Below are 19,286 nucleotides of genomic sequence, written 5' to 3' on the forward strand. Positions count from 1 at the left end.
GATGATGTGTGTGGCAAACTACTGGCTTGAAGCATTTGTCATGAGTGCAGATGAGCTGTGGCATGTTACATTGTGATCTGGGCCTTTGAAGAGAGCTTTAGACATCTGGTTTGCCGCAAGCACTATTCTGTCAGAGCGAAAAAGAACTCTCGTGCGCTTGGAAGATGGATGTTTTGCTCTGCTTGGATTCATGCTATGTACACTTCTCATTTTATGCTGCTGTGAAAGACTAGCAAGTCGAAACACACCTAGTAATTGAGAAAGGGTGGTTGTTGATTTTTAGTTTTTTTAGTACAAACATGCTGGTGATGAGACTTGTATACTGATTGTTTTACCTCCATGCATTTGTAAAACGATAGGTGTATATTTTATTACTTCGGCATCAGTAAGTTGACAACCTTAATCTCATTCAATCTTAATGATATGCGACAATTTGCAACACTGTATTTAATAGATGCTCTGTATTTTAGTGGTGTTTTAGTAGCATGTTGTGAATTTTAAGAAAACAGTTCTCTACAGTGATCCTAACTTCTGAATACAAGCAGTGTGTGGCCAAGGCTGGGCCTCAGGGCCAAACTCCAAGGCCCCACAGCCCAGCCCCCCACCCAAATGACCACCAGAAGAGGGCTAAATAATAGGGGGAGTGGCAAAAAGGCACCTGGTCTCTCATGGCCATGGCAAAGCCCACCTGGCTTGATGCTGCTCATTGTAACAGTCCTTCTTCTTCTTCTTCTTCTTCTTCTTCTTCTTCTTCTTCTTCTTCTTCTTCTTTTAAAAAACATTTTATAGTCAGGGGGCAGCTAGCTGGGCATGTCTATGATTACAGAGGCTTATTATTTTTACATTAAATATATAGTATCATTGTCTACAACGAAGTGGTGCTTATTCCCAAATAAATGTATTTGCTTCTGTTGCTCTGATGGTGCTATGAGTTTAAAAGTGAGTTTAAAATACAGAACTGCACACCCACAGGGCCTGCCTGCCTGCCTGCCTGCCTGCCTGCCTCCCTCCTTTCTTTCTTTCTTTCTTTCTTTCTTTCTTTCTTTCTTTCTTTCTTATCAGGAGTAGAAAACAGATTATTTGTGTGTGTGGGGAGTGCTTTAACTTATTGGGAATGTAGAAGTAGTTGTAAAGTATGGAATGGCAGGGGACAGCGAAGAGGAATGCTACCGTATTTCTTCAATTCTAAGACACCATTGATTGTAAGATGCACACTAATTTCAGTACCACCAACAGAAAAAAAAGCTTTGATTCTAAGAAATAATAAACGCACCCGTGATTCTAAGACGCACCCTGTTTTTAGAGATGTTTATATGGGGGAAAAGTGTGTCTTAGAATCGAAGAAATACAGTAGGTGTATGCTTCACAGCTGAAGTAATATGAGTGTTTAAACAACCCCCTCAGTAAGACCAATAAATCGAAGCTCTAAAATTATCCAGCTGCAGACTAACCAGAAAGGCACCTGGCCACATTCATTGTGGTTCTTCGACTCAACCTTGAGGGACGCCCGCAGAGATTGTGGGTTGGCTGGGCTGGGAATTATGGAGGTTCACTTGGGCTGGGAGAAACTGCAGAATGGAGAAGCAACATTGGTGTGCTATTAGGGGGCAGTGGAGCTGTTGCAGTGGGGCTCTTGACAGTGACTCTATGAGTATCTTGCTTCAGCTGCCATGAGAGTTCATTATTAGGGATGTGCTCCGCTTCTAATCGGACCGGCGAATTAGAAGCGGAGCGGGGGGCTTCGCCTGCCCTTAAGGCGGAGGCGAAGAGGATTGGGGGGCTGGCGGAGCGTGGCGAAGAGGATCGAGGTGAAGGCGGATCCTTTGCCTCGATCCGGAGCTCTGCCGGAAAGGTAAGTGGGGTTTACCGGGCCCTGCCGCTGTCGCCCATTCGGCGACAGCAGCAGGGCCTGGTAAATCCCCCCTCCTCTCCCTTACCTGCCTCCGTCCGCGGTCCGTCAGCGTCTTCAATTGAGCCCGTGGTTCCAGCAGGAAGTCTGGGCCGCTTGCGGCCCAGACTTCCTGGTGGAACCGCGGGCTCAATTGAAGACGGCGACGGACCACGGATGGAGGCAGGTAAGGCCCCCCTCCCCCTTACCGGGCTCTGCCGCCGTCGCCGCATGGGCGGCGATGGCGGCAGGGCCCGGTAACCCCCCCTATGGGGGGGGGAACGGAGCTCTGATCCGGATCTGGAGCTCCGAGCGGAGCGGAGTGGGCATAGGCGGAGTGGGGGCGGGGCGGAGCGGCCCGATCCGAAAAATGGCGGATCTGAAAGTGAAGCGGAGTGGGGGGTCCATGCACACCCCTATTCATTATCACACTGCACTGATCCCAGTTCCCATGTGCTTCAGTGAGCGAAAGACAGTGGAGGCTGGTGGTTCCGATATCAATGGACTGTGAATCTGCTCTGGGCTTTAGACAGAACTCTAAAGGAGCTATCCAAGGTGCTGAATTCAATCCCCTAAATGGATTTACCACCTTGGATAGATACTTTAGAGTTCTGGCTAGTTCTGACTGAAACCCAGAGTGGATTCACTGTCTCACTGGTACTGGAGCCACTGGTCTCCACTGGCTCAAGAGCAGACAGGTGCATCTTACAGCACTGAGTGGGCAGGTTTAATGTAAGTCAAGCATCAGCACTCATTGGTCTGCACTAAAGAGCCTTTGCATGCATAAATTTGTCATGCAGGCATGCTTTTAGGCATAATGCTTCTCTTAAAACCCCAAAGTCCTGACTGAGGTACATTGGGATTACAGATGGGCTACTGGATCAGTACAGCAGCTGATAGGATCCCAATAAGTGTACAAGGCTATAATCAGGGGTATAGTCCTTGAGGCCAGATTCAACTATAACCTCTAGTCCTGGCCCAGAGGCTGCCCCGGTGGCCTGCCTCAGTGGTACTAGTTTCTTCATCAAGAAACCCCAAATTTATGGAGCTAGAGAGAAAATAATCTAGGATCTGACATTCTTGCCAGGTATTGTCGGTCTCTTGGTCTCGATAGAGCTGTAGACAATCAGTGCAACCTGATTTCATTTTTTGTGGGAGAAAGGGTTGGAAGAAGGCCTTCCCTAGCAGGGTGGCAGAATAAGTTGTTTGCAACTGAGAAAATCAGATTCGGAAATACCTTTATTTAAGAATAATCAAGGCAATTTTAAGGTAATTGCAGGAATAGAAGCTGTTATTAACTTGGAAACATTAGAGACGGCACCTACTTTCAATGTAACAGAATTTTAAGGAGAGAGATCAGAATGTCTAAGCAGATGTCATCTTAAGGGAAAGAAAGGTTTCCATTGGTTTCTTCGTACGTTAGCACATTAATGTAAAAGGTACGCTGATTCTTCTTGCACTGCAACATGAACAGTGTTTATGCCTCTGCATAAAATTGTGATGTTTATATCACTGGGTTTTCTTCGACAGACTGCACCTTGGAGGATGTCACTCGTCCATGCTCATCTACTTCCTCAATGATTGTTTTAATCACTCTAGTTTTCCTTGTATCTAAAGGTAAAACAAAGAAAAGAAAGAACAAATAACTGAAAGTGTAAATGCCAAAAATTATTTGCGAGGAAGCTTCCGAAACACCTCTGGAAAATAAAGGAGGGTACTTTCTCTAAAACAGCTGTCTGAGAATCTATTCTGCTATAACACTTAGTGCAGGATTAGACAATATGTTTTTGAGAGCAATTCCCATAATCACTGACAATTGTCCATGCTCACTGGGGCTGATGGGACTTATAGTCCAGAACACCTGGAGTCCACCAGGTTGTCTTTGTCTGATTTAGTGCTTATTCTGTAACTTTTTGGACTTGATCCCTTTAGTGCATACACATAGAAGAGTTACTTTGGAATTAATTACATATCCCATCTTTTTCAATGATTAATCCGTCATCTAACTCAGCAGGAGTTTATCAGCACATGTTTTTTCCTTTCCTTTTTTAATGCTTCATCGGGCATAGCTAGACCTAAGGCTTATCCCTGGATCATCCAGGGGTCAAACCTGTTCATCTAGGTGACACACAGGGCATCCAGTGCTCAGGCAGGGGCGAACCCTGGATCATCCCAGGATAAACCTTACGTCTAGCTGTGGCCATCATATGAGTTTTTTGTTTTACTTTTCTCTCTTTGTTATAATGATTGTTTTAGTTCTGTTTTATTGAACTGTATTTTTGTAGATTTTGTGATTTTAAATAGTTTTTTAAATAAATGACTTGATTAGTAAAACAAATCTGGCATGTTTATGATTCTTGAATGTGTAATGAGTCCTGAACATATATCCAATTAACTTTAATTTGTTTTGGAACTTGCAGTGAGTTATTATATACTTCGTGGGGGGTTGTGGGGGTTCTTAGTAAACTTACAGTAATATTAGGTGGTCTGAAAGCTTTTTAAACAATTTCCTTCTTTATTAAATTCCTCCTTAAGAGGCTAGGAAGTGTGGTTCCTGCCACAAACTTTTTAAAAAGTAGCTGGAATTGACCCTGGAAATGATGCTTCATGAACACAGAATCCTAAACCTGATCTTACGTTATCTTAGTTCTCAATCTGTTCCAGATCCTAGATTTCTTGACCCTTTTAATTTTTTTTGATCCTTTTATTTCTATACAGCCCCTGGAAACAACATAGCACCATTTCCAGGGGAAATTCTGCCTTAAGTTAAGGAAAATAAAGAAGAAAATAGTTTAAACGCTTTTAGCCCACCTTGGATTACTGTAAATTTAAATTCATTATTACTTCAAAATCTTGTAATTACAGAAACATTAGTCTGAACTGAAAAAGTTGGATTTGTAACTTGGTGAGGATATTACAAATTAAGATGTGGTCAGTTCTCCCAACACTTATTTTCAGTTTCCCTACTAGAATCGTACATGACCTAGAGGACATCAGGTTGTACAGGAAGAAGGAAGAAGAGGCCATGTGATGTTTTCCATGCAAACCCAACATTGTCCCATTTGCAGTTTGCAACAACTATGCACACCATGAGATGGATCACATTTAGGGATTGGTGAGAATTTCATTTCAGCTCTGTTTTGATAAAAAATTGCCAAAATGCATCCATCCTGACCCAGGACTTTGAGCCCTTTGCTCTTAAAACTCTGGGTTTGATTCCTGTATCTTCAATGGGACTCCTCATCTTTAACAACTATATGGCAGGCAGATACAGCTGACCCTGTCCATGCTGGGAGTAGCTGCACCTATTGATTTTGGATAATGCAGATAGGTGAGAATTTTGTTTCAGTTACTTTTTGATAAGAATTTATCAAAATTTACATTTTCTTTTATATTTGGGATGTAAAGCATGTGAGTTTTACAAAATTTGAACGCAGAAGAAAGTGAAATTAACAGATTTGTTCATCCCTGTCTGCAGATAGATTGATGCATCACAGTTGCCTGTGAAAATGTGCCATGTAATGTGTGACTTGGGTGTGCTGAATGAGCCTCTGTGCATCCATTCCCTAGAATACTGTCCATGCGGAAAGTGCACAAACAACTACTGCTAATATCACCCTTATTTGCATTGATGGAATGGAAGGGGGGGAATCCATGCAGTGTCAGAATTAGCCTATTAATAGCGTGAAAAATAAACCCCGTCAATGACATTTACCTTTGTCTCTGGATGTGGAATCAGTGCTTGTAGCTGCCATTCCTCTAGAACTGGATTCTGTGCCAGTGTCTCTAGCTCTTAATCCCGAACCTGTTCCAGATCCCAGATTTCGTGCTCCCAGTTCTCTGCTGTCTCTGTATCCAGATTCAGTGTAATAGGCAATGGGTTTGCTCTCGTTACTCTTGTTTAGTTTTATTTCCAGCATTGTTAGTAGTAGTAGGCAAGTCAAAAATATATCTTGTATATAGCACATAGGCCCTTACAAAGGTATAACCATGACACCTAAAACAGCTAAAATGCATAAGACTCCAGACAAATATTAATTTTAAAACAAATGATCCCCTAATAATTTTCTCGCAGCTAGGGTAAAAGATGCCACCCTGTTGTGAGATAAAAATTTGTTATTTTCAGCAAGCAGGCAACACATGTTTTCTATCTCCGCTGGCCAGCCATCTTTTGTACTTCAAGTGCCCCTAGAATCTCTGACTGGGTTTATTATACAGGGGACATTAGAACATAAAGTACCATCTGTGCCACAAATACATTGGCAGAGCAAAATTGGTCCATCTAGTTGTCTACACCAGGGATCCATTGGTCCATCTAGTCTGATATTGTCTACACCAGGGATCGGGATTGTGTGGTGGTCCAGATGCTGATCACTCATCATTAGCTATGCTGGCTACAGTTGATGGGAGCTGCAGTCCAACAAGATCTGGAGGCCCCACATTCCCTTCTTCTGGTTTACACTGACTGGCAGCAGTGGCTGACTAGAGTTTCAGGCAGGATTCCTTCCCAGTCCTACCTGGGGAATTGAACCTGGGGACCTTCTGCATGCAAAGCAGGTGCTCTGCCACTGAGATAAGACCTTTCCCTAGGTATAGGATTGCAACCTTAGTCCTGTATGGATATTGCTGAGAGCAGGAAAATCACACAGGCGTTGTTGTTGGCTATGGTCTATTTTGAACAGGCCAAACTCACAGTAATTCTGCCAACTGATCAGGTCTCAGTATCCAGCTCATAAATGTCACCCTGATGAACCTGGTCTTTAGATCTCCCAATCAAGTTCTCCCTTTCAGAAGTATAATGGCAAGACGCACCTTAGGACTTCTCAGTCCAGCCAGGACCAGTCTTAGGATAAATAGTGCCCTGGATCAGGAGTGCCTTTCTGCACCCCCGTCACTTTTTCAGGGCCACCTAGAAGGTTTGTGGGGCCTGGTGCAGGTGTGATTTTTGTGCCCCCTCAGCTCTGCTTGGTGCCTCTCTCAGATCGGCCCAGGGCAGCCACCCAGCTCACCCACTCTAAAGCCAGCCCTGAGTCCAACCACCCTTTGCCAGTTCGAGAATTAAAACTGGCACATTTCTGGTAGATGAGAATCATGCAAGGAACCTCTCTAGCCTTCTGGGTCTTTGTCTGTACATGTAGCTTTGTTAGCGCTGGCTTGGCGGAATCGTTGCATGAAAGAATGTGCTTGTTTAAAGATAAAGTGGCACAGTGCCCTGACACCATAGAGCAGTTACACTTATGTACGTCTATGCTGGTTTATGGAACATCTGATGGGCAAACATTCTGCTACTGTAGGGAACTTTAAGCCTGTTTGGAAAAAACTTCCATATGAAATTTTATTTTGAAATAAAGTCTAAAGAAACAGCAGCAGCAGCAGACAAAGGCTCCTTTGTGGCTGTTTGTTGCTTACCTTGCCTCTCCATCAATCAGGCGCCGATAAGTGTCAATCTCATTCTCAAGGCGGATCTTGATGTCCAGGAGTTGCCTGTAGTCTGCATTCTGGCACTCCATGTCCTCCCTGATCTGTTGCACTTGGTTCTCCACATTGCTGATCAGCCCTTGTATTTGTGAGAGCTGGACACAGTAGCGGCCTTCCGTCTCTGCCAGAGTGTCTTCAAGCGAATGCCTCTGAGAAGGTGCAAGAATGCAATCTTAACCCAGAGCTAAAATGATTTACACAATCATAATTTCAAATGGTTGCTGTCCTAGAGTGGATAATCACTTTCTCAAACATAAGCAAGGAAGTCCAGGCTGTTTGAGATACACATCCATGTTATCTGTCTGTAGTAGGGTGGCCATGTAGCCTATTTACAGAAAGCAGGCGTCTATTTGGGCAGAAGGTATGGCTGAATCTATCGGTAGTTCTTTGGGAAATTTGTGGTAGATCAGGAAGGGTTTCTGACTCACAATTATTTAACAATATCAGCAATTAAAGTACTCCCTGTACTATACTATTGAAATAAAGAAAGCTTGGTGTAACCAGGAATGGATTTATGTGAGCTCCATTCAGTTTTGGTACGCTACTCAAAACAAATTCTTGGGGTCAAAAATCTTTCATTCTAAAGGCATGTCTTTGGCACCAGGATCAGGCTGGTGGATCTTGAGGTTGAAGCTTGAGGTCTGCATTGCCCACCCCTGATCTGTTTGAGGAGTAGTCCGAGGAGAGCTCCAGCATCACACTGGGTCTGTCCAAGCCTTTAGGTTTATCATAGCACTTGGGGTTCTAGTCAAAAACTGGACTAGTCTTCCCCAAACCTGGTGCTGTCCAGAAGTGTTTGACAATGACCCCCATCATCCCCAACCAGCACGGCCAATTTCTAGCAGCTTCTAATGAAGGAGAGACAAATCAAGGGAATCATGGACTTGGAAGAGGTCTTGTAAGCCACCCAGTCCAGCCTTTCCCAACCTGGTGCCCTCAAGATGTGTTGGACTACAACTCCCAGAATTCCTGACCTTTAGCCATGTTGGCTGGGGCTGATGGGAGCTGTAGTCAAATACATCTGGAGGGCATGAGGTTGGAGAAGGCATATCTAGTTCAACTGCCTGCTCAGTGCAGGAAACTCAGAGTTAGAACATTTCCAACAAATACCTCCGCCTCTGCTTGAATGACTCCAGTGAGAATGAGCCCACCACTGCTCTAGGGAATTGATTCCATGGTCGAACTGCTCTTACTATCAAGACATTTTTCCTAATGTTCAACTGAAAACTACCCTCCTGTATCGTAAGCCCTTTAGATCTAGTCCCGCCAGGTATTTACATAGTATTTGACATTTCCAAGGAAACTTGTTTCTTTCAACTAAATTCAAGCTTGAATGTGAAAACAAATAATGAAGTAGTCATTATCCCAAGATATCTGACAAAGATCAGAAGGAAGGGCTTTAGCAAATGGCATCATGTAGAATGCAGGATATATAGTAACCATCATTGGCATCTGATTTAATTACTCCTTATACCAGAGAGAGCTATATGTTGGAGGCTGATTTTGTGTTAATCTTTCATATACAAGCATTTTCTCTGCCCATACCAAGCTAAGTTGAGTTTTCAGGTCTATCTCCAAACCCTGAAGGGTGCGTCTCAGCTCTGCAATCTCGCTCTTGTTGGTGCTGGTCTCCTTGGCACTCACATTGATTGTCATGTTTAATTCTTTACTCTGCAGTAATTTAATAACAGAATTTAAATGTATAGTATGCAAATGACAGAAAGATGCTTTGAGCCCTAAATTATGTTTTTCAGAAACTTATGATCCCTACCGTGATTATAAAATGGAAGCTCCTGAGTTTCTGATATATGGTTACCAGTAGCATGAAGAGTAAGAGTAGGGCACTCTGCACATGTTCAAGGCTTTCATAGACTTGAAGATAATACCTTCGGTCTGTGTACCAGGTTCTCAGTGCCTGGCACCAGCTATGGACTTCCTTGGCCCTGGAAGGACCACCACTGCTTCAAGCTCTTCCAGATATTTTGCATCTGAGTATGATTTATTTTTAGTTCTTTATTTAACATATTTATATCCCATTAGGGTATATCCTAATGTACCTATATTAGGGTACAGCAACAAAGAAAAACAATGTATACAACAATACAAGCTTAAAAAATACACTGTTAAATTAAGCAACTAAAACGATAGCAACTTAAACATGAAGCTAGATAATACCATTAATAAAAGCTAAGAGGGAAAAAAACAGTTTAAAAAATCTACTTAAAAAACAGCATGGAAAAAGCCATACATATTTCCCTGAGGATGGGAGTTCCAAAGATATGGAGGCACTACTAAAAAAGCCCTGTCTTTGACCTGCCTATCTGATGGACCTTTCTGGTGGGCCAGAGAGCCGGGCCTGGGCTATTTCATATGGATACCGGTGCTCCTTCAGGTAACGTGATTCCACATGTTCAATCTGTTGGGAGGAGCAATTGCCCTCTGCCACTGGAGAATTAGATCAGTATGTGCTGGATATAGGTGGATATATGGGATGACAAATTATGGATAGCTGTCATCTATCACATGAAATGGCAGCCTTATTGCACCTCATTCTAGAACTGTTCCCGATTTTAAACTTGGCATTGATGGGGACTCTCTGTACTTCCCTGTTGAATAAAGGTGGTAGGCTCTATTTTTAAAAAAGAATCACCCCCCCCAAAAAAGTTCTAAAGAAGATACTAGAAGAGATGGGAATTCATTAGCAGGGGACAGATCCCCTGCCAAAGGAAGTGAGGCAGGTGGCTACCAGGAGGAGGGCCTTCTCTGCTGTGGCACCCCGGCTGTGGAATGAGCTCCCTAAGGAGGTTCGCTTGGCACCTACATTATATGCTTTTAGACGCCAGGTGAAGACCTTTTTATTCTCCCAGCATTTTAACAGTCTATAAATAAATTTTAACTTGGTGTTTTAAATTTGTAATTTTGCATTGCTGCTGTTTTTATCTGGTTGAGCTTTTATATTGTATTTTATAGTATGGTTTTATATTGTTGTTTTACACTTTGAATGGTTTTAATTTTTGTGAACCACCCAGAGAGCTCCGGCTATTGGGTGGTATAGAAATGTAATAAATAAATAAATAAAAAAATACATAAATAAAATTGCATTTCACAAAGAGGAAAATAAGAATGCTGGATGGATAAAAGTCATTAGATTTTGATTTTAAAACCCAAGTCTGTGTTGGGCATGATACATTGCCATGCAGATTTCTAGGCACACTACTGCATTTTTACCTTTTCATTGAACCAAGTTGCAGCATCTTGGCGATTTTGCTCTGCCAGAGTCTCGTACTCTGCTCTCATCTTGTTCAAAAGTGTGGTCAGGTCAATTCCCGGGGCAGCATTCATTTCAACACTGACATTCCCAGAAGCAGTGCCTTGCAGCCCTTTTATTTCCTGCACAGAGGAGGGGAGTGCCGCGGCGAACACGGAAAGAAAAGAAAAGAAAAAAACCAAGGCAAAAATATTTTGGCTGTTTTTACAAGGGTTAGTTAAATCATATGGTATATGGTCAGATTGACTTGCTTTACAGATATTAAGATGTGAACATTTCTGCATCATTAGAAATACAACTGCCCTTTGTTGTTGTTTTACCGTGAAAGAGACCACAGGAGAACGTGGATATATATTTCTCTATAGCAAAAATGAATATTCACAGCTCAGGCTCCTCATTTTTAAAGATTTGTCTTTAAGAAAGGGAAATGCACACCCAAAAGACCATCAAAATTGAATAACCACACAAGCATGGAAAATATCCTAAATTCAGTAGATGCGAAATGCCAGAATTCATATATGCTAATTTATTGGTTTTAGCAAAATGGTTGTCTTACCTCTTCATGGTTCTTCTTGAGGAAAGCCAGTTCTTCAACCAGGTTTTCAATCTGCATTTCTAGATCACTCTTAGATAGAGTCAATTCATCCAGTACTTTACGTAGACCATTGATGTCTGCCTCAACATTCTGGCGAAGGAACAGCTCATTTTCATATCTTAAAAAAAAAAAAAAGAGCAGAAGAGATGATTTTTAAAAAAGCACTTAAGGGTGCAATCCTGTGCATGTTTGGACAGCCAAAAATTCCTTCAACTCCCAGCATTCCTCAGCCAGTATTGTTGACTGGGGAACGCTGGGAGATGTAAAACATATTTTCTGTCTAAACATGGATAGGATTGCACCCTAACTTGCTCATTGATACCAGAAGGATTTGCAAGTACTTAACTTTAGCTATCTTGTTACTGGAAGAAATCAATTGTTTGATTTCCTTGTTTGATAAGTCTGAGGGTGCTTCCAGATGAGGCTTTTATCATGCAATGGCTCTTCTTCCAAGACATAATTTTACAGGGTATGTCTGATTGTCATCTTCCTTTTGCAACCCTTCTGCGTTTTCCTACTACTCCTTCTGTCTTTTTCTTTCCACCAAAAATAGCTGCACAATATCAATTGACTGCTAGTGCTCGGAGCCCTCTGTCTGAAAGCACCCTCAGGTATTCCTTGTTGTTCTGCTTGCTTTAGTCAGTGGTGTGGTTTGGATGTAATGGCGCTGTCTGGCAGCAATTCATCAGTTAATAACTAACAAACTGCAGGGACCTGTGCTATGCACGAACTGCTTCCAGTTCCCAGGAAAACCTACAAATGCAGCATTTATTTATTTATTTATTACATTTCTATCCCGCCCAATAGCTGGAGCTCTCTGGGCGGTTCACAAAAAATAATGCATTGTTTCTGTAATGTCTGAACCCAGGCACTTGGTGTTGTTCATGGGCTGAACAACCCCAAGTTAACCCACGGTTTTTGCTTGGGTTAACTTGGGGTTGCTTAACCCATGAACAACCCCAAGTGCCCAGTTTCAGACATCATAGAAATAACCTACAAATGCTGTGTTCATAAATTGTTCCAGGAAACTGGAAGTGACTTGCACAAAGCATGTGATCCTGCAGTTTGTGGGATAATTAACCAATGAATTGCCACTATATCTGAACAGGGTCAATATTTACAATTTAAGTTAGGTGTACTCTGGTTGGATTAAAGAAACTTACTTCATTTTGAAGTCATCTGCAGCTAGCCTGGCATTGTCTATCTGCAGGATAATGCTGGCATTGTTAATGTTTGCTGAAATGATCTGCAAGGGGGGGAAATACAAGAGGGAACACTGAAATATGAAGTATTTTAGGAGATTCATTAGAATTTCACACATTTTATAAATGTAATGAAATTGGCTCAGTAAAAAAGCAACATTATGCTCATATACTGATATATACTAATATTAATACTCATATACTAATAATCACCTTGGTGTAATAATGACTGTGGTACAATTTGTTTATTTTGTGTAGCGTAATGCTCAACCTACACATTGCTTTAAATGTGAATGTGCTTCTGAAAATGGTCCAGTACAAGGCCTTTTCCAGCCCTGGTACCTGAGATCCACTAACTTGGATATGCTTGGTAATGGGTCAAAGCATATGTTATATTACATACGTAATACATAATCTTGGGGTTGTGGTGGACAACTTGATGTCATCTCAGTGTGTAGTGAAAAAGGTGAATATGTTGGGCATAATTTGGAAAGTAATAGAAAATAAAGCTATTAATATCATACTGCCCTTATACAAAGCTATGGTGCAACCACATTTGGAAATACTGTGTACTGGAGTTGGAAAAGGTGCAGAAAAGAGCAACCAAAATGAGCAAGGGGTTAAAAGCAACTCCCCCATGAGGCCAGGTTACAATGTCTAGGTCTGTTTAGCTTAGAGAAAGGGTGAGGAAAGGGAGACATGGTAGAGGTGCATAAAAGGATGCATTTTGTGGAGAAAGTACATAGGGAGATGTTTTTCTCTGTCTCTCATAATGCTAGAACCCAGCATTAAGCCATGAAGCTGAATGGCGGTTCATTCAGGACAGATAAACAGAAGTACTTCGTCACAGTGCATAGTTAAAATATGGAATTTGCTAAAACGAGGTCGTTACGGCCACCAATTTGGATGGTTTTAAAATGGGAATAATAATAATAATAATAATAATAATAATAATAATAATAATTTACATTTATGTACTGCCCCATAGCCGAAGCTCTCTGGATGGTTTACAAAGATTAAATGACTGAACATTAAAAATCAATATACAAAATTTAAAACAATAAAAATATAAAAAGAGCTAACACTTAAAACAATTTTTAAACTCTCATCCAGGCCAAAGATGGTTCTGGAGTCAGTTAAAACTCAACATATACTCTCTCTCTCTCTCTCAAGATTTTTTTGTTTATAGCCAATGGCCATCACAATACAAACACAAAGCACACTAGTATAAAACAGAAAAACATTTGATACAATAATACAAGAATATAATAAAATGATCAGGATTTAAAACATTCCTTCTGTTTAACCCCCTTAGGATTTGACAGTGGTATGGTTTCGAAAGGCTGCTCTTATCGTTCTTGCAGCTAGCGCAAATAAAGCTATCCTATAGCAGATGAATTCGTCCACATCAGCCAACAGCCATCTAATTTTAAATTGTCTGATTGGCCTTCTAAGGTGGTCTGGAAATGGAGAATAAATTTAGCCCTGGGTGACTTAAATAATGGACAGTACAGGGTATAATGTACAAGATCTTCAATATGTCCTGCTTCGCATATGCAAAAGTGCTCTTTTACAGATCTATTTAGCTGTTAAATGCTTGGGAGGGGGGGGAAGGCAAATTTATGGAAGATGTCAGTGGCAATGGCTATATATTACCTGCCATATTGGAGGCAGTATACCTCTGTATGCCTGTTGCTGGGGGATGTGAGTGGGAGGGTGGTGGTGCTATTGTATTTATGTCCTGCTTGTGGGCTTCTCGTAGGCAATTGGTTGGCCATCACAGGAGCAGAATGCTGGAAGAGATGGACCTTTGGTCTGATTCAGCAGATTTATTCTTATGTTTTCAGAAAGCACATGCATATTTAATATAACATTAACTCTGAATCTGGCATCTTCTACATGTAATGTGCATGCTCTACCACTTAGCTATGGTCTCTCTTCAAGTAGTATGGAGAAAGACAATTTTCTCAGTTTCTCATAAAAATAAGAGTTATCCGGCCTGGATTTGGCATAGTTAATTCCCTGTCTCCCCCATTGCTTTCAGTGGAGGGGGATTAAAAAGAAAAGAAAAGATTCATCGCGGATTTGCCAGGAATAAAGTGAGCTAAATCCAGCAGGGCTTTCAAAATGGCAGAAGATCTGCCACTTTGCCCTCCCTCCACCCCTGGTCTGGTTATTGAGAATTGCACTAAAAAATACATATTGCTTCATACCGGGGGGTGGGGGGAACTGAAGTACCCCTGGTATATTAGACTGGTCTAAAAGAGCCCAAACAATCACATTTATATTTATGTTAACCATTTGTTTTTGAGAAATCATTTGGCTCAACAAGCAAACATATTTTTTGAGAAATGGATGTTATTTGTAATGCATTAGAATGACAAATTCCAGGCATTGGCTGAGTCTTTGTTTAAAAAAACAAAAACAAAATAAATTTTGAATTTACATGAATATATTTGACATTGTGTTAAAATATGTTTATATGTTGGCATGAGAGGAAGATACATTGAGGCGGGGTTCTGGAATGTGGTGAGTCACAATCTGGAAATGTATTGGAACCCAAAGTCCATTCAAAGATCCATATGAACTTCATAATACTCTAAGGATGTCAGAGAAATCGCATTGAAAAAATGAGTTTGGATTTCTATGAATCTCATCTGCAGATTATGCAGTAGACCACCTTTCCCCAAGTTGCATGAATTCCATGGATTCGTGGACTTTTTTTGTTTTTACTTTCCAGAAATTTATGCAATTTTAGTTATTAAAAAATACGTAAAATAACCAGCCTAAAATGTGCATATTGGGGTGGATTTGTGCTTTTGAGGGTGATTTGCACATTTTTGCCAGTGCAAATTTGTGCAAATTGAGGAAAATTCTGATTTCACCAATATAAGGGAAAGAAAGGTACTAAGTTTTGGTCTTCTTCTGCTCCCTCAGAACTGCCACCATGGTTAGTTCTGGAAGCCTTATGGTTAGAACCTCTTTCCAAATGGATAGAATTCGGTTCTCATCATATCAGAATAAGTAACCCCCCTCTTACAATTTTGGCTGCTGGAGAGACATGGCATATATCATGCCAATTACAGTTTGATCCATTCTCTCATGCAAAATTGACTATATGGGGAAACCCAGATTGAAAGGAAAGCATTTCTGTGGAGGACATGGATGGATAAGATGATTTTTACTTTGCATCATTTAATAGGCTCAGATGATGAGTTTTTGTCCTTTTCAGACTTGTGTGTTAAATATAATTTACCTGCTACAGCTCAATGGCAATACTTTCAATTGTAACACAGCTTTGGAGCCTCCAGCACTGTTAGAAACACTTCTAACAGCTGAACTGATATGTCGATCCATGATGCATATATATGTATGTATTTAATAGCAGTAAGTAAATATGATACCCTTTAAGACTAGATTGGAATAGAGAATTAGAGTGCCCTATCTTGCCTAATCAATGGACGGTTGCTCTAGCATTTGTATCTGAAGCTTCTATGGATCTCAAGTTACGTCTTATTCAGCAAAAATTTTTGTTTAGGGTCTATTGGACTCCACAGCGCCTTTTCAATAAGGGTTTGTCTAACTTGCACAATTGTTGGAGATTTAATGCATCTAATGCTTCTTTAACTCATATGTTTTGGCAATGCCTCATAGTTGTCCCTTTTTGGGAGGAGGTAACAGTAAGGATGAACTTTATGCTGAAACAATCTATAATATGGAACAATATCCATGTCCTCCTAAATTACCTACCAGCTTCTTCGAAGTTAACACATGGTCAGCGCAGATAGAACTTCAGAGCCCTTATGACAGCTAAAAGTCTTATACTTTCATACATGGGAAGGACAAATCTATACCTCCCATGATGCAATGGATCGAGGAACTAATAATATCAACTTTTGAATGAGTGTTATAGAGACGCAGCTTGCAAGTGGATAAATATACGGGTATCTGGTCTGCTTTTCTTGAAACTTTTGTATAACTCTCTCCCTTTTTTAATGAATATACATATGATGGAAAATGACGATAATCTTATATATGTAATGTATGTTTTTTCTCTCTTTCATTTTCACGATGTATTTTCAGTTCTGTTTTGTTGATATTCACAACAAAAAGGTACCTGGCAATCCATGAAATGTAGACAGAATGGATTTTACATAATCCCTACATCCCAAGCACTCACTCCCAGCTATGCTTCTCAGGTTACAGCCTGCATCATTCAGTAGCATACGCAAAGCACTGATAATCTTTTAATGTTAAAATCACACCTCTCCTTTCTTTCGAAATCTCTTTCAAAACCGTTGTCTTACCTTATTTCGCAGGTCATCAATAGAGGCATAATATTTGCTGTAGTCATGGAGTCCTCCATCAGTGTGCGGTGCAGATTTCTCATACCAGTTTCTGATTTTTAATTCAAGGTCACTGTTGGCCTCCTCCAAAGCACGCACTTTAGCCAGGTAGGAAGCCAAACGGTCATTTAGGTTCTGCATGGTTTCTTTTTCCCCACCAGAGAGAAGTCCGCCATCATTGCCAGCAGGGCCAGAAGCTATGCAGGTAGGAAAGCAAGCACCAGTTCCACCTCCAAGGCCACCCCATCCTGATCCAGCACCCCAGGTTGTCCCACTGCCAAAGCTTCCTGTGCTGGATCCTCCACCCAAGCCATAAACTCCACAGCTAGAAAGCTTCATAGATGCCCCACCACAGCGAGAGGAGGAAACCTGCCTAGTTCCACGGCCAAAGTAAGACATGATCTCAAGGAAGTTTCAAGCAAATATGTGAAAGCAGAAGTGTCACCCAAGGAGAGCATGAACCGCAAGAGTCGTCTCAAGCTTTTATAAGCTGATTTTGAAAGGGTGTGTGCTTTCTTTGGAACGACTTTTCAGAACTGCATTGTTTGTTTGGCTAATTTATCGTTTCAAATGTTCATGATTGATGGATATTAATAACCAGACCCAGTACTCCATCTTGTTCATTTCCCCTTGGGCCATTTGTGATCCCCCCCACCCCCTCAAGATGGAGAATGGGTGGATTTGACTAGGCCAAAACTTTCATTATCTTTTCACCAAGGTTCCTCCCATCCCAGTCCCACCACCATTTGTTTTTTTTAGCACATCATTGTACATATATTTCTTTGCGTTCCTCCTCTTTCGCACTTGCAACACAGATTCTTTTGTGACAGAAGGGTGTGCAAACCGCTTTTAAGGATGGTTCCCATTTGTCGTTATTTCCTCACCCTGGGTGGTGCAAAGAACTATGTGCTTGGTATCTCTGCAAAAGCACTTTTGCATTGTTCCAGCTGTCTTCTTTTCGTATGTGAGAGCTTTATTTTATTATGACTTCTCTAAGCACTTTGCTATAATACCAAACTTTAATCAACAAGATGTTAGATTTATTTCCTGAAGCTTTCCCTGTTTTTTTGTTTGTTTTCACATTGTCAAGGTTCCAGCAAATAAGAGGTATTTCAACAACTGTCTTAATATAAACTTGGAACACTAGAGAAATTTAAACAATGCTTCAAAAATTAAGAAGTATAGAGCAATTGAAGAGATTACTGAATCAAGTAGTCTTAGGTGTTCTTAAGAGAAATGAATGAGACTTTTGGGATGAGGGTTACCTGGTTGACAAGGGCCAGCCAGAAACTTTGGGCAGATAGAGGATGTTGGAGTATAAGTAATCTGGCTTTGCTTAGAGGAGTCAGTTTGCCTAAACCCTCACAGACAAACCCATAAACCAGTTCAACAAAATATTAAAAATGTGTAGGTATTATTATATAATTCCATCCCCAGTTCTATGTCAGACTAAAAAATGTAGGGTAATCACCTCATAGGTGCTTTGTAGAGCACCTTGGGATTTGATAATGAAGGGTGGTATAGAAATACTTTAAATTAATAAATAAGTGTAGTGTAGTATTAAAAGACTGACTGGTGAACAACAGAGCTCTTGATTCCCAAATTGCTGGAGGGTTTGAAATTCTGATATAAACGAGCCAGCCAGTTCAGATCAGTCGACTATTTTAAAAATGGGATTAAACTGGGAAAGTGTATTGGAAATAAAACCTAGGATAGTTGTGCAAAGACCCAGATGCTGTAAATGACACTGTTGGTCTAAATTAGAATATTTGGTTTGTCACATATACTTTACGGGGTGTTATTACTGAGGCAACGTTTGACAAGACTCTATAAAATATGATATAAATGTTCAGTGCCATTGTTGCCATAACAATAACTGCAATTTTTGTAGTGACTGGATAAAAATTAATTATGTGAAACCATGGAGGACAGGGACAGCTGCATAGGCCACTGTCTCATGGATGGGGCCTGAAGCAATGTGGAAGGAGAGTTAGATTTAGATCTGAGAGGCCTCAGCTGGGGTCCCTAATATGTGTTGTCTTAGGGAAGGCAGTATCTGTTTCTGGAGGGAGAATCCATTGCTTAGTGGCAAAGTGCATACTTTGCAATGCTAAAGTTTCAACCGTGGTAAGTCAACCCTGCTGAGTTTGGAGGCCCTTCTACTGTTACTTTCTACTGTTAGTTTTACCCTACCCTGTGCCTGCTTACCCTACCCTGTACCTGTTGGCATTCTCTTCCCCTCCTTATTGTTTTACTATGATTTTATTAGATTGTAAGCCTATGCGGCAGGGTCTTGCTATTTACTGTTTTACTCTGTACAGCACCATGTACATTGATGGTGCTATATAAATAAATAAATAAATAAATAATAATAATAATAATAATAATAATAATAATATTGCTCATTCTTCTAAATGGACCTCTGGACTTCTGTCTCTAAATCCCACCCTGATGGCACTGCTGCAGTGCAACTGAGTTGCCCATGTCAGTTTGCATTTTTCCTTAAGTC

At 41.0% G+C, this 19,286-nt stretch overlaps 1 protein-coding gene across 1 annotated transcript; it reads right to left on the reverse strand.

The window, feature by feature from the left end:
• Positions 1-3,131: 3,131 nt before the first annotated feature.
• On the reverse strand, positions 3,132-17,176 carry LOC134407056 (keratin, type I cytoskeletal 12-like). Its single transcript, XM_063138805.1, has 8 exons — positions 16,739-17,176; positions 12,393-12,475; positions 11,191-11,347; positions 10,595-10,756; positions 8,912-9,037; positions 7,298-7,515; positions 5,604-5,737; positions 3,132-3,499 (listed from the first exon to the last, which is right to left on the reverse strand). The coding sequence occupies exons 1-8, from the start codon at positions 17,174-17,176 to the stop codon at positions 3,393-3,395; spliced, it is 1,425 nt and encodes a 474-aa protein (XP_062994875.1). The 3' UTR covers positions 3,132-3,392.
• Positions 17,177-19,286: the final 2,110 nt, after the last annotated feature.

Source organism: Elgaria multicarinata, chromosome 11, assembly GCF_023053635.1.
Source record: "Elgaria multicarinata webbii isolate HBS135686 ecotype San Diego chromosome 11, rElgMul1.1.pri, whole genome shotgun sequence".
Lineage (NCBI taxonomy): Eukaryota > Metazoa > Chordata > Lepidosauria > Squamata > Anguidae > Elgaria > Elgaria multicarinata.

Excerpts from the sequence above, each read along its gene's own strand:
- LOC134407056 (XM_063138805.1), bottom strand. The coding sequence starts at position 17,176 with ATGTCTTACTTTGGCCGTGGAACTAGGCAGGTTTCCTCCTCTCGCTGT. Across the intron at positions 10,757-11,190 it reads TCAAGAAGAACCATGAAGAG|GAAATAAAAGGGCTGCAAGG; the intron begins GTAAGACAACCA and ends TCCTCTGTGCAG. Across the intron at positions 9,038-10,594 it reads CAACTTGGTTCAATGAAAAG|AGTAAAGAATTAAACATGAC; the intron begins GTAAAAATGCAG and ends AAATTACTGCAG.